General features: G+C 37.1%; 1 protein-coding gene across 1 annotated transcript; it reads right to left on the bottom strand.

Annotated features, from left to right (window-relative positions):
- Positions 1-7,812: 7,812 nt before the first annotated feature.
- slc50a1 (solute carrier family 50 member 1) lies at positions 7,813-12,656 on the bottom strand. The gene is made up of 6 exons (XM_030157720.1): positions 12,444-12,656; positions 12,100-12,177; positions 11,790-11,913; positions 11,537-11,698; positions 9,066-9,185; positions 7,813-8,949 (listed from the first exon to the last, which is right to left on the bottom strand). Exons 1-6 carry the CDS (start codon positions 12,509-12,511, stop codon positions 8,842-8,844), a joined length of 660 nt encoding a protein of 219 aa, XP_030013580.1. The 5' UTR covers positions 12,512-12,656; the 3' UTR covers positions 7,813-8,841.
- Between the last annotated feature and the right edge of the window lie 3,034 nt (positions 12,657-15,690).

Genomic DNA, 15,690 nt, shown 5'->3' on the forward strand with positions numbered 1-15,690 from the left:
GTAAATAAAATAATCCTCTTTTGTTGCCATGGCACGCATATGTCATTTGATACAGAACGACAGAAGCAGAGGAAGGTGGTGTGTAGCTCAATGTTTGTATCCTATGAAGAACAGCAGACGAAGGCAGAGCATAAACAACAGCGCAGTTTAGTGGGTAAGCCAGTTGGACTGGTACATAGAACATTATTTTAACAAGGTATTATCACTCAGACAGTGTGACATAAAGAAACATTCCTTGCAGATCAACATGTTAAATATAGACATTGTGTAACACCAGAGCGTTTGCACATTTGTCATTACCTCTTGACTTCAATAAGGCACTGTTTCAATGTCTGCTGCAGGGCTTTGCATTATCTAGTTTTACCAATAGGGGGCAACATTGTCTGTGCTTTGTACATGTTTCTTCTTTGAAGAGGGGGTTAGTCAGCAACAGGTGCACCTTGTGTCAACACCGACTTATCTGGTCACGAATCTGTGATGACATGTTAGATATTACAGCTTCAGTCTGGTTCCTTCAGCCTAATCCTTTTGTTTGTGTGTTTTGATAAGTTACACTTAAAAAAAAAAAAAAAAAAAAAAAATCTCTCAGCTCCCTGTTTATGTTCTCTCTCTCTCTCTCTCTCTCTCTCTCTCTCTCTCTCTCTCTCTCTCTCTCTCTCTCTCTTTTGTATCTGTTTGCTTAGAAATGAAAAAAAGGAATGATACATTGTATTAGTGAAATAATACACCAGACAAAAAGAAGGAAAGAATAGGTTAACTATAAAACTTTGGGAGGTAAAATAGTTTTTTCTGCTCTGTTCCTAATCCAACCTCTGCTCTTGCATAATTTCTCAGTAACAGAACAGATGAAGTTTGATTTACATGTTAACCAAAGATCCTCCTTCATAGGAAAATGAAGCAAAAGTGTCTTGGTGTTTAATTCCCCTGAAATTCCAGTTGAATTGTGTTGTTAAACTTTCCTGGTAAAGTCAATTAGTCATTTAGAGTCAGAGGGTAATCAGAATAATCAGATGACTCAGTATTCATCAGCTCTTGCCTGTATACCCACAGGCTTGTAAGCGTCACCTGACTGCTGCTGTGCGCTCAAATAAATATATAAATAAAAACAATCGGCACCATGGATTAATTATTTTTGTCCCTCTTCATACCTGATTTATATTTAGTTAATATAATTGTACATATGGCAATCCTTCAGCAGTCTCTATTCCAGTATTTCAGCATAACATGGAATTTACAGATGTTTTACCTGCTGTTTCATTTTAGATATTTCTTGTCTGTTAAATATATATCTCAGTACAATGCAGTTTTTTCATCCTAAAACTGACTAAGAAAACCAGTTTCGTATCATTACCTGGTTTTAGATATGACTGAAGCAAACTGATAAAAATGCTGAGTGCCATGCAAACAAAGTTACACACAATCAGATGTAGCAAACTTTCAAATATGCATACAGTGCAGGAAGCTGCAGAAATGTTTGCTAATGCAAGCACACGTTCCCAGTCCCCTGAACAGCTGTGTCTCCTGTCTTTTCTCAGCACCTCTGCAAATCACAGTGGACGTATAATGTCCTACACACACACATATAGACACACATCTCTCACCATAAAAGTTACTGAGTAATTCTACATGTTCCAACTGTAGTCTGTACTGTCTTTCCAAGAGACAAAAACGCCTGTAAAACTGTCAGATGAAATGAAGGTCCCCCACCGGCAGAGATTTGTGAACATCAACAGAACTTTTTTTGTATGTCACTGCTATGAACCCCCCCCCACACACACACACACACATACACACACACCCATGCAATAAAACTCAAATCCATTTTCATGGTTGCCATTCAGAAGTAAATCCAACTCATTACTATAACACTTCGGTACACAAAGCAGACAGATGTGTGTGTTCTGCATGGAAGCCAAAGTGAGAGAGCATGCTCAGACAGGACCAAAGCTCCTCAGGCTCCACATGTATTTATGTGTGAGAGACATTTTTAGACTTGAAAAACATCAGTTCTCCATAAAGCACTAAACTGCACTTCACCATCTGTTTATCTTTATATTAAATTGTGAAACAATACATTGACACAACATATTTTGGATTTGACTATTATTATTGTTTTTAAATGAGATTAAATCAGTATTGTCAACGATACATGTAATAATGCATGTTGGTCACTGAGTTCTGCCAGTAAAACCTCAAGACTGATTTATATCAGAGGTGAAATGTGTATGCTCACCCATACTGACAGTGTTTTTCATCCATATGCTATCCTCCGACAGCTTAATGACTAGCTGTCTGCATATCACTTCACTCACTGTTCTCAATTATGAAGGGGAGGAGAAGCAGGAGGTGGAGGAGGAAGAAGGAGAAGATAGCAAAACAATTTGAGACACTAAGACAGAACATACTGAACCAAAGTCAAACCCTCTGGCAATGGTAGGATGTAACCGAGTATTTGTCTCATGTATTTTACCTCAGATTTGAGGCACTTATAATTTACTTTGAATTGTATCTCTATACTTCATACTCCACTACATCTCAAAGGCAATATTATACTTTTTACTCCACTACATTTGTCTGACAGCTTTAGTTAATCTGCATATGTATTCACTTTCACCCATGAAAACCACATAAGTTTTGATTCTACATGTTTTTCCTTTGTGGGTAGGCAGAATTCTCATCCTTCTTGTGCGAAATTCATTCATTTTTTTTTTAAATACATTGTCCCAAAACTGAAAACAGGCCATTTTTCTGAGCTCATGAAAAGTTGACTTTTTAGGAATACACTGACGCTACAAACATATGAGTTTTTGGAAGAGGATAGATTGCTGCTGATTAAACTACACAACAGTATATAAACTGAGCTCAACATTAAACATCTATGTCTGTAAAATGCAACACACACTCTCCATACATCAAGAATATTGTACTGATAATAAATATAAACTGTCTAAGGATAGGTAAGGTTTTACGTGCAGATCTTATACTTGCAGTGAAGTATTTTCACGGTGCAATAATACAACTTTTATTTAAGTGAAGAATTTGGATCCTTTGGACACAGTGGAGGGTGACTCATAAACCATTTCTGTGGTAGGTACAGAGCAAAGGTCTTACAGCACCAACTGGGAGCAGGGAAAGAGCTGAAGAGTCACATTTTTGCATGTGTAATTAGGAGGAAAAAGGATGGTGTGGCCTTTGTGTGTTACCTACGATGCCTGCATTATGCTCCTGGGTAAGCCTCTCAGCTGCGCAACCTCCAGGTCATGTGAGGAAAAATGCTGATTATAAAACCAAAACAAAAATGAAGCTGGTAAAACTGGGAATAGAGAGACACTTGCTTCTCGCTGCATATGGCTACCCGTAAATACCTTCCACACCAACTGCATTTACAAAATAGGGAGTGCATGCATACATCAGTAAATACCTATGATGTAAAGCTTTGGTATAAATGTTAATTTGAGAAGTTTTATGTGTGTTGCTTTCTGCCAGTCAGTGAAATATTCTGCATTCACAAGACCTTTAAAGGTTCTTTTTAAACATCTTGTGAGCTCCTCACCCTTTTGCTAATAAATCTTGTATGGCTGACAGGTTCACAAGGCCAACTTGATTATCAGAGCAGATGATCTAAGTGTACAAAACATGGCAGTCAACTATTTCATAAATGTAGGAGCAGGACTGAGGAACAACTGAGTTATTTTAGAGGAGTGCAAGGTGGAGGAGGATACTGATAGTCTGAGTGAGAAGGGAAAGAATAAGTTGACAACAGCGAGACGTATGGTTTGGGGGAAGACAGAAATGACTGTGGAATAAATAGAAGGACAATAGTTGACCGTGATCATTTGATAAACAAGTCAAAAGAGGAGGGAGACTGAGATGGCTGGACTGGGTGAGGGGCTGACAGGAAAACTCAGAGAAGCACATTCCTTCTTTCCTTCTTGTTCTCTTCAAAACAGCAGCTGGGACAGGTGTGCTTTTACTGACGGTAGAAAGTGCACAGGCTGCTGACTGCCTCCCTGTGTGCTGTGTGTACGCTGTGTGTGTTAATGCTGAGTATGCACACTGTCTGGCTGAAGACTGCATGTTAGCACAGACTTTGTTGTGTGTAATTACGGGGGAAACAAAACCCATACATCTGAATTTGCCCATACTGACAAAAATAGACATATACAGGCACACATGGTGTTTGCGAGGGAGAGATTGTGGGAGTGTCTGCAAAGAGACAACATAACGTACACGCCTTTAAGGATGTGTGCAAAAGTACAAGAGTCAGCTTGTGTGTATTGTTTAAGGAGACAGTCTGTAGTACAGGAAACAGAGGGATCCTGTTTGTGAGTTAAAGTCATTGTTCAGCTGATTACCCCCCCACACACACACTACACACCACTACAAACACCCATATACAAAACATAGGCCTCGTGCTACAACTTGGCTGTGGACCAAAGACGTGTACACAACAGTGCAAGATCCATGCTTTGATTTCCTGCCTGACACTTACCACGTTGTCTCTTAAAAAAAGCCTAAGTTTCTAACGAGGGGCGAGTCCAGCCAGTCAATCTGGCTCCACGTATTGTCCATCCAAATGTACAGATGTTTGTCTATTTTCACTTGAAGAATGAACACCCAATCTGCCTCCATCTTCCTTTGGACTCATCATCTGCTCTTTCTTTTTTTAATCTAAAATTCCCACAACCTTCCTCTTCCTCTTAAGTGACTAATCTCTACTCTCAAAGCCCCCACATTGTCTCTGACCATATTTGGGTTGTTTATCACAACAAATTGGCACATCTTTCTTAATGGCAGATGTGATAATTTTGACTCATTAGTCTACGCTGTCCTGTCCCAGTTTTATTCATTGTCTTTTATTGAAAGTTGTCATGTTACAGCAGAATTACGAAAAAGCTAAATTCATTCTCCTTTGAATTTTGTTATTCCCGTTCCAAGTTATACTGCTCTCCACCTTTGTCTGATTTATAGTCCTCCTTTCTGCTTCATCATCTCCTGCCCATATTTCTCTTCTTTTCTTTCTGTTCCCTTTTTCAACCATAGCTGATTTATCTCCAACCTCCAGCCTCTTCAGCTTAGCTTCTCTCCTACATAACACTCTTTTCTAGTACAATGCTGTGTTGTGTCTGTGTGTTCTCTGTCAGGCGCAGACTCTTTGAGCTCAGGAAGAGGGACTAATGTAACACACACATGCACATGGGATGAGAACCTCTGGCATGGCCTTTCCCACCACTGCCCTCTCTGTATCAACACACTCACACAAGCAAGCTCATTCGCACTGCTGTACCATCAAACAGCCTTTTGTCTCTTCGCGTACAATCTCACACATACACACACACACTCAGTCGTGTCACACTATCTTTGTCAGGACACTGACAGACATAATGCACACCCTACCCCCTTATCCTAATTGGGAATGGGAAATTACAAGATTTTGTTGATGCCCATGCCATTATCAGTTCTGCTTATTGGACCATTTCTTTATCAGCTTCTTTATTGATGCACAATCAATTTAGTCATGTGGAGCAGAAAGCTAGTTCAGCTTATTGGTACATTTTCCATTAATGGAATTATCATTACATTACATTTCAACTCGCACATCTTTTCTAAATGAAATAAAGACACACTCAGGCCTGTCTCCTCTTTTCCATTTGCATTCTGTCAACTTGCTTTTTCCATCATTGTAGATGTAATGAGCTGACGTCATTGTTTTGGATTGCACATCCATCATAAAAACATGCTAGTACTGATAAAATAATTGATAAGGACACATACAGTTCAAATGGATTTAACCCATAAAGACCCAAACAGCCACCACCAAGCAAAACCATCTACTGATCTAAACTGTTTAATACCTGTTGATCCACTAACCCTATCAATACATGTAAATAATTGGTGTAAAATACAGTTTGTCATCTTTTCATGGTCATCAGATATGACCCATTTGGATGTTCAGAGGCTCCATAGTGAACATGGAAATATCATCATCTCCTACAACATTGATTCACCAGTAAAACCCCTTTAGTCTGATAAATGACTGTAGATTGAAACACTTGTTTTCACATTCAGATATTAATATCTTTGCTGAAAAAGTAACTATTTCCTCCTTTTCTTTGTTTCTGATTTGATAACTCTCAACTTTAATCAGAGCTTTTATGAACATCTACATGATCAGTAAATTAGACATGATTTTCACTGAAAAAACACAAAATACAGAGGATAAATTATAATTAAGGGAGTTAAATCACTCAAGAAAGGTTAAATCTAAAGAAAAAAATGTTGGGAACTGCCATAAAAGTAGCACTGGGTCTTTATGGGTTAACAGGAAGCTGTAAGCACCTGAAGCTGATCCTCATTTTCCATCTCTAGTCCAAACTGTAGCCACAACAGAAAATCTAACTCAAGCCTAATTATAACCTTAAAGGAGTTATATATTCTATTTCTGATTTTAAATATACTAAAATCACTAAAAATGTAGCATTAGAGCATTCAGGAAACACTTCTGACATTATGACATTATAGTTCAGACTAAATTAGAACAGTTCTGTCCTTGTTTGGATGATTCAAAACATCTTGCAGTGCAGCTTGTGACAGCATAAACCATATAGAGGTGATTATAGAAATTTTAACAATATTATACGGTGGTGCAGCACTCGTGCCTCACAGCAGGAAGGTCCTGGGTTTGATTCCAACACCAATCGATGGGGGTGGGACCTATCTGTGTGGAGTTTGCATGTTCTCCCCAAGTCTGCGTGGGTTCTCTCCGGGTACTCTGGCTTCCTCCCACCAAAGACATGCACTGATAGGTTAATTGGTTAATCTAAATTGCCCATAGGTGTGAATGTGGGAGTTATTGTTTGTCTCTGTATGTCAGCCCTGTGATGAACTGGCGACTTGTCCAGGGTGTACCCCGCCTTCGCCCGTAAGTAGCTGGGATAGGCTCCAAGCGACCCCTGTGACCCTAGTGAGGATAAAGCTAGTTCAGAAAATGAATGAATACCGGTTACTTAATGTTTTGTGTATTTGTTGATCCGCAGTGATCTGTAAGTTGTAATGCACTTGTGGAAATGATAAGTTGAGGCATAGTATTGTTAAAACTGCACTTATTTTTCTTAATTTCAGGTTATTCATATTTTTGTGAAAGGATAGTTTGTGCATGTAAACATTTTCAGAATTTAACTTTTTTGCACTAAAACATAGAAAAAAAACTTCGGAGTTGTCATTATTTATAGGTATAGACTACTTATTATGCTATTATTTTACCGGTCTGGCCCACTTGAGATCAAACTGAGCTATACATGGCCCCTTAACTAAAATGAGTTTGACACCCCTGATGTAAACTATCATCTGATGCAGCATGTGACGATTGTCAGACACGGTGTTAGTTTATTAAACTGAGATTTGGTTTGAAGAAGAAAATTTGATGATCCCATAATAAAGAAGATTGTAAAACATTCACTTCACACGTTATTCAGTGTGTGATACAGTCAGTCGAGATAATTTGTTGGTAGTTTTGATAGCCTTGACTGCTTTATGGTACAAAACTTTCCCTTTCTGTTGACAGTTTGGAATATCATAACATCCATTTAATGTACTGAAGACTAGACAAAACATCCCCACAATGTCCTGCCAAATAAGTAAATATCAAAGTTTGTCCACACAACCATACAAAAGCATGTGCACGCTTCTAAACTACAGCACAATCTTCTTTCTTTTAAGGGGCCAAGCGTAGCTTTTTCTCTTTGCAGAGCTAAACAATGTTCCATCTCTTTCATCTTCCCACGTTGAAAAGAAAACCACTGACAAATGTCATTCTTGGATAAAGCAAAAATATATTTACAAGGTACCTTTTAAGATCGTACATCCTTTGGAAGTGAATGAATCAGCACTGGCACTCAGCTATTTAATTTGCATAACATATGTTGCTATTACAAATAATAATTTAGAGAGCCATCTTAGACTCTATTGCCTATCATAACCAGGCACAAGAAAAACAAACACCATTCAGTTTTGTAAACAAACCTTATGATGATCACTTGCCGTACATTTTGTTTAATCTCTTGTAGAATAGTTTATAAAAAATAGCATGAAAGTGAGACACCAAAAACAGTCTGTATCAAAACATTTCACATATAAAATGTATAGAAAACTACCCTGAACAAGCATTATTTACTGCCACTGATATCGGTCAATGTCCTGTCTACAAAGGGTTACAGGTACAGATAAGGCATGAGTACTAAGTTCTCACTCTGGACATATGACACCCCCCACCCCTACAACACCAGTCTGGGGTTAAAAAAACTTTAAACTAGATGCTGTAGGGTTCCATACAACTGAAGAGAAAACATAAAACATATATGCAATGACACAATAGCAGCGAGCAAGTTACAACTCCACAAGAATCTTTGGCCAGTGAGATTCAATCCAGTTTACAGGATTGAGCACAGATATCAACTGCCCTTCAACCCTAGTTCACTATGACATGCCATTGAGATGTAATGGCAAACTTCATCTAACAGAAGGCACTTCAAGGACACAGAGAAGATATGGGTCACAGGTTTAACAAACACAAAAAAGTAACATAATAATCTGTTGAAATTCATCATTTTAGATACATACTTGTGCTCCACTTACCATTCTGAATGGACTAAAACAACATATTTCAGACAGTATCTCCATTGTAGAAGTGGAGTGACTGGTAACAGTTTGTTTCCACCTATACCACTCCGTCTTCCTCTATAGTGAAGACAAAGTGAGTGATAAGAAAACTTTGCTGCCGCCTTTGATGGAGTAACAGAGCTGTCGTGTTTTTCCCTTGTCATAACTGTTTTCCTTGTATTCTCACATGTGCATGGACTTATATGGAGATGAGCTTTGACTGACAGATGCAAATCTCCAAAACAGGTAAAATCTGATGAGGCTGGTGAGGATTCCTGGTGTGTTTGGAACCTGAAATAAGAAATAAAGAAAAAAGAATAAAGACAAGGCTGAGACTAATTGTTTGACAGCTGTGTTCACTGGTGCTAGACCCAATTATTTAGGCCCACCTTCACTATGTGACTTACCACTATGTAATAGTCATCTAGCTGGAGGCCGTAGAGCACCCAGGAGGTGGAAGTGAAGAAGGTGGCTACAGTCAAAGGGAAGGACAAGCACTGCACATTACCACTGCGTATGATGTGTACCTGAAACAAAGGAAAAACAGGAGGGACAGCCTGGTAAAAACACTATTAAACTGCAAAGACCCATGTTTACAGGCTATGTTTATAACACATCAAAATATAAAATCAAAAATGTTGCTTGTGGTGCTGAAACTTCAAGCTCAAACTCTGCAATTGCCCAAAGCTTTATGTAGTGATAACATTTTTGGTAGTTTTGCCTTAATGGTGTTTAACTTTGCATTATAGTTTCTGCTCTATCAGCCCAGGTTTCAGAAGATAGTTTCAGCAGAAAAGGTCTGATCAGAACAACTTTACACTATGTGTCTGATAAAGTTAGCAGCTGTTGAACACAGGAGCATTTAAAGCTAAAAGAGACATATATTTCATTAAGGAGTTGATACTGACAACAAAAAAGCTAAAATGAGAATCAAAAGTAGAACATTTGTCAAGAGGCCAAAATCAGGACCCAACATGACATTTACATTGCTCTACAACTGCTGGACACATATATTAATGTATTAACTCACCAAAAAATTCAAGATATATTTAGGCACAGTGACATTGCTACAAAAGTGGAAAAAGAAACATTAACATTAACAGTTGTACAGTTATAAAAGTTGTACACCAGCCAGGTTTTCACCAAAACTGCAACACTGCAAAGTAAACTGCTTTACTTGGTAAGAAAATACAAAGGAAAACATCCAAGAAGTTCACAATAATCTCTTAAACAGGAAAACTGTCAACACATTTAACTCTGACAAGCACAGCAGGAAAAAATGAACAAGTTTGCAGGTTTCTGTTGCTGTAGACTAAGTTTAAAATGAAGTTTATCCTTTGAATCTGGATCTCCAATTTAATGTGTCTGGACAGATATGAGGAAAAAGGATGGTTTGAAATTTGCTCCTGTACAGTAATATCTGAGATATAATATAAACTGTACGGGGAAACCAGAATTCAAGGGGATGAAGTGCAAACACACAGAGACCTGAAAATAACAGGAAGACACAGATGAAGCAAAGAAAGGCAGGAAACTGAGTGGGACAGATGGAGGGAAGGAGACAAACAGGATAGTGGAGATACCCACAAGATGACACAAAGAGACAAAAGGAAAGAGGAAAAAAGGGATTTATTGCTGCACTGCAGAACATATACACGTGTAAAGTTTACACCCAATTCTGGAGATACAAAGTCATTTACAGTAAGTCCTGAAAACTTGACTGTTCATTTGTCTAGTGCACGTTTGACCCATTGTCTGCATACATACAACACTGGAAAAATAATAAAGAGAACTTTCTAAAACCTCTGGAATGAGGATGAGTGGAATGAATGGAATGAATGGAATTATCTGATCAAGAGGAAAATGGATGTTTGAATGCCATCAGACAAGTGGGGCTGTTTACATTTTTTACATCTGGAGGGGCATAAAAGAGAAAACAGTCTGGTAGACCGGTGAAGCTTACAGCCGCAGAAAAAATGATTAGCCCTTCAATTTCTTGTTCATTGTAATGCCTGGTACAACTAAAGGTACATCTGTTTGGACAAATATAATGATAACAACAAAAACAGCTCATAAGAGTTTCATTTAAGAGCTGATATCTATCCATTTTCCATGGTTTTCTTGATAATAACCAAAATTACTTAAGTTCTTACATCAATAGCTATGGCACTGTACTGACAAAAACACTGCTTTTAGGCATTCCATGTTTTCTTTTCTGTCTGTTTTAGTCACATGATACACACAGGAGTTAGTAATTGATAGCATAACCATTGTTTTGGATGACTTTTGATGGTCTAATAATTTTTTCCCTGACTGTATGTCAACACAAATGAAAACAGATGAATGAAAATGAATGAAAATAACAGGCATTACACCGAATATTGATTCCTAAGGTAAAGCATTAATACTGTGTTGTTTTGAACTCAGTATGAACATTATCTTTGTATTATTCATCCCAGATCACCAAGTATTACACTTTCACTTGTTATTTTCTACAAAGAAATGCTCTAAATAATTTTTTTTGTTTGTTTTGAATTTGGGTGAAATGTTGTCAGTAGCTTAAAGCATGAACAAATACATTAATTTTACACCAAACACACACATATAAATAGTAAAAATAGTGGTGGCTTCATTTTTTTCAGAGCTGCTTACCAACTCTACACTTGTTTTTAATGGGTGTGTTCATGAAAGATAAGAATTTGTTATGTGCTATTGACTTTATAGCTTAATCACTTGTTTAAACTTGTTACATAGACTACGTAAGAGAGTTTTATATAACCAGCTGATGAAAAAATATTGGATTGGTTGGATTGGCCTCGGTTTTCTACTGCACATGCAATCTAAATGTTATGTTTTCTGTGCTGCATGGACACTGTACCAGGTCTGTGAGTGGGGACAGGTACATGCTGACGGTGACCATACTGCAGGTGAGGCCGAGCTGGTTGAGCCGAATGTCCCCCTGAGGAAGAAATGTGGTGAAGTAGAACCACCCGCAGACCAGCACCGTCCCTGCCACAAGGGTCTGGGACATCACAAGCCTCTGACAAAACAGAAACAGACGGATGCTGCAACAGGTTTGCACATTTCAACATGACATTTCAGTGCAGTTCCACACCTGAATCCACACTGACCTTTTGTTTAGTGTAGCCAATATACACGACGATGTAAAGGATCTGGAGTAAAGCCCCAATAACGTTGACCAGAACAATTGTCTGATCTTTCTTCAGGGTCCCATAGTATAACCATCCCAGGTTACTATGGCAACAAGAGGAGTATTAGACACACTGAGAAGAGATGGACAATGGTGCTGAATTGCATATACTATTATTGTTATCAGATGCTTTTGGTTTGGACATAATCATCATAACATAATATTCATAATAAATTATTCACTGACTTGAAAAATGAACTGAACTGATCACAACGAAACATTACACTCACTTAAGACAAGTGGTGAGGAAAGGGAGAAACTGGATATTGTCAGCACTTTTGGTTTCTCTCATCGTCTTTAGGTCGGTCCTACAAACCATAAGGAAGCCCACATGAGTAGACACAGACAGACAGGCAGATAAAAATACTTGCCACGCAGTATGTTGCACATTCCATCACAAGATACAGTAACAAGCTGACATGAGACAGGCAAGAGGAAACACTTCAGAAAGTCTCGATTCTCTCCAAGATTTGTCTCGCAGCCTCTTTGATCTCATGACAAACATGTCTCCAGAATTGTATAAGAGTGAGGAATTGGCCTGATACCTGACAATACTTGTAGAAATTTAACTTACAGTCCAGTCGAGAACATCCCGACTGTGAACACGATGCAGGCCCATGACAGAAGCTGCAGCAAATCCATAGAACGGACGGAAAGAAACTAATGTATAACCCAGCGAGGTGTTCTGCGTGCAAAGTGTGCTTTTAATTGTCAATAGTGCCAAATTTGCATAGGGATTAAAGACGGAAAATGAGTATGCTGACGTCCTCCTCGTTCTGCGACTATATTTCCGTGTTTGCTGTGGCGTAAATTGGACTTCTGCACTCTGATTGGCTGTTGGATAAAAAGGTGGGGTGAACATGATCCAATGATGTGGTGTAACGATGCCACACGTTGGAATGACGTCATGACGTTGAAATCTGGGAGGTCCGATAAACTGGTTTTGAAATAATAATAATAATAATAATGATAATAATAATAATAATAATAATAATAATTTAGTTTAGTTTAGTTCAGACACAGACATAATACAAAACATATGGAATAAAAAAAATATAATAATAATAATAATAATAATAATAATAATAATAATAATAATAATAATAATAATAATAAACCATACACAAATAAAAAATCAAATAATAGAAAAAAAAACAAAAAGCAACTGTTGTACCTGAAAGGAAGTAGGAAGAAGCCAGTGCTTATCCAGTCCTACCCCCTGATTCCAGTCCTCAGATTGTTAGTGCTTAATCACTTGATATCCAACATAAGATAATAATAATAATAATAATAATAATAATAATAATAATAATAATAATAATGTTACATTTGTTGTTGTTTTTTCTACATATGCTGTACATGTTCTTATACTGTGTTTTGTATTGTGTGCTCATAATGTGTATCTAAGTGTTTAAGTTTGCATCTTCTTAGCTGAGAACTACCTCTCTAAATTCCATTATGGCTACACATAATGACAATAAACATTCTTGAATCTTGCATAATAACTGTTGTTTAATCAAACTTTAATTTGGCAAACTGTCAGTGCACTGGTCTTAGCGAATTAAAAAACTGAGATATTAAGTCATCTGAGATATTCAATAGTTTCAACACATGTTTCAACACAGTTTACATACTTTCACTTTTCATATGTACTTTATACTTTCAGGCCATAACCTATACATCAGACTTTGTTTGAAAGAGAAAAACCTGTTTCAGTGTTTAACATGTGGCTGAAACACAACCTATCCAGAGTTCAAATACGGCTCATGTAATTCTAACCCTAACCCTGAAATAGGTCGCTGGTGACATGGTGGATGTTAAAAGGTTAAACAGAAGAGAAGCAAAAGTTTACCTTTGAGAAGCACAACTATGGTTTTTCATAATCATGTGCACACAAAGAGGACTTTAATGCAAAAAAAATAATAATAAATAATAATAATAATAATAATAATAATAAAATAAAAATCAACTTTTGTTTGTTTTTGTGTGGAGTGGCTTTAACCCTGCTGGTGTCTTATAGTTTAAAGATTCCTGAATAGAACTGTGCACATGGGGATCTTTGTATTTTGCTTAAATTATACTTAATATACTTCTACTGTGGTTGCAACTTATGTTATAATACATTCAGAATTTTTGTTAATACCGTATATCAGGATTTTTTTTTTCATTTGAGATATTTTGCATTGAATCTTGTGAATTTTGCAAAGTTCTCGTAAAACAAATGACAATCATTCAATTTAAGGATTAGGATTTCAAATTCAAAACAGATATTCTTGCTGAAAATCTCTGATCAGACATTAGACAGTTTGATTCCAAAGCATTTGACATTTTTAGGCTACATCCACATTTAGGAAGAGAACTCAAATGTGTATTATGTGCTGAATTAACCTATAAAGACCCAAACGTCCACTAGTGACCAAAATCATTCACTGAAATGAAATGTTTAATACCTGCTGATCCACTAATCTTATCCATACATGTAAATAATTGGTGTAAAATGCAATTTGTCATCTTTTCATGGTCACCAGATATGTCCCATTTGGACGTTCAGAGGGTCTGTAGTTACCATGGAAACACTGTCATCTTCTACAACACTGATTCCTCAGTAAAACTCATGGAGTTGGATGGAGATGCTTATTTTATGTTCAGTTAAAGATATATTTTGCAGAAGTCACTTTTTCTTCAGTTTTCTCTGTTTCTGATAGAATAACCCTCAACTTTAATCTAAGCTTTAATGAACATCTACGTGATCAGTAAACCAAATATAACAAAATACTTGATTTTCATTGAAAATTTGCAAAATACAGAGGGTAATATGATAATAAATGGTGATAAATCACTTACGTAAGGTTAAATAGAGAGAAAAATTCATTTGGGAACTGGCACACAAAGTCACAATGGGTCTTGATGGGTGAAACTCTTTAAATTTTTTCTTTAAATCTTTCTTAGCTCCTCTACCATGAGGGACTCTCAGATCCGTGAGTTCCAACACTGTGGATCAGACTTTCAGAGCTGAGTTTCATACAAACCATGTTTCAATTTCCACTTTTCAAAAACCTCTCAAACCTGACCTTTAACAACAGTATTTGTTGTGTAATTTTCTTCCCTTCTCTCATTCAGTTTCTTTTAGTTCTGAGCTTTTTTCTGTTAAGTTTGCATCCACTTGACATTTCTTTTTTTTTTCTCTTTCTTTCTTTTTTTTTTCTTTTTTTCCAAAATGTCATTATCCTTAATGTCACTTCAAACTGGATCTGGCAACTGTAGATATGGGATTCTTTTAGAATAATTTTTTACATGCAACATTTAGACAGATTATTAAATTCTTATTCTAAACTTTTAGCAGGAAAACTCATAGGTTACAAAAGGTTCATTTAAAAAAAAATATCTGCAAGAGTTCTACTGGAATTTGATGTTTATTGTTTGGGCATTTTATGGTTTGTATGTAAATATATTTCATCCGTCATTGCACAGTACTGTATGATATCATGTTGAAGTAAAACCTTACAAACTCCCACATTGCAGTAAATACCACCATGTTTGGTCTGTTCATTTAGTCACGGGTTAACTATGTACTGACCTACTGTGTAGATACACGGGTGCTACATTGCACACGTTTTCTGAATTTGTTTGATCATCTGCAGTGAATTTGAGCTATGACGTTATCCTGGAAAGACAAACAAGTCGGGTTTTTTGACCCGGTTTTGGATGTATATGTTTCATGGTTTTACATGGGATGGTGACATTTGACAGTTTTCAGTCAGCTCAGTGGTTTTCTGGTATGAGGGTTTGTACAGTGTGAGCCTCCTCATTCCACTGTAACA

Source organism: Sphaeramia orbicularis, chromosome 16, assembly GCF_902148855.1.
Source record: "Sphaeramia orbicularis chromosome 16, fSphaOr1.1, whole genome shotgun sequence".
Classification (NCBI taxonomy): Eukaryota; Metazoa; Chordata; class Actinopteri; order Kurtiformes; family Apogonidae; genus Sphaeramia; species Sphaeramia orbicularis.

Bases quoted from the DNA above. Each gene is read 5' to 3' on its own strand.
- slc50a1 (XM_030157720.1), bottom strand. From the start codon at position 12,511: ATGGATTTGCTGCAGCTTCTGTCATGGGCCTGCATCGTGTTCACAGTC. The intron at 11,699-11,789 runs GTCAGTGTGGAT...CTGTTTTGTCAG, and splicing joins TTGGCTACACTAAACAAAAG to AGGCTTGTGATGTCCCAGAC. The intron at 8,950-9,065 runs GTAAGTCACATA...TTCTTATTTCAG, and splicing joins TAGATGACTATTACATAGTG to GTTCCAAACACACCAGGAAT.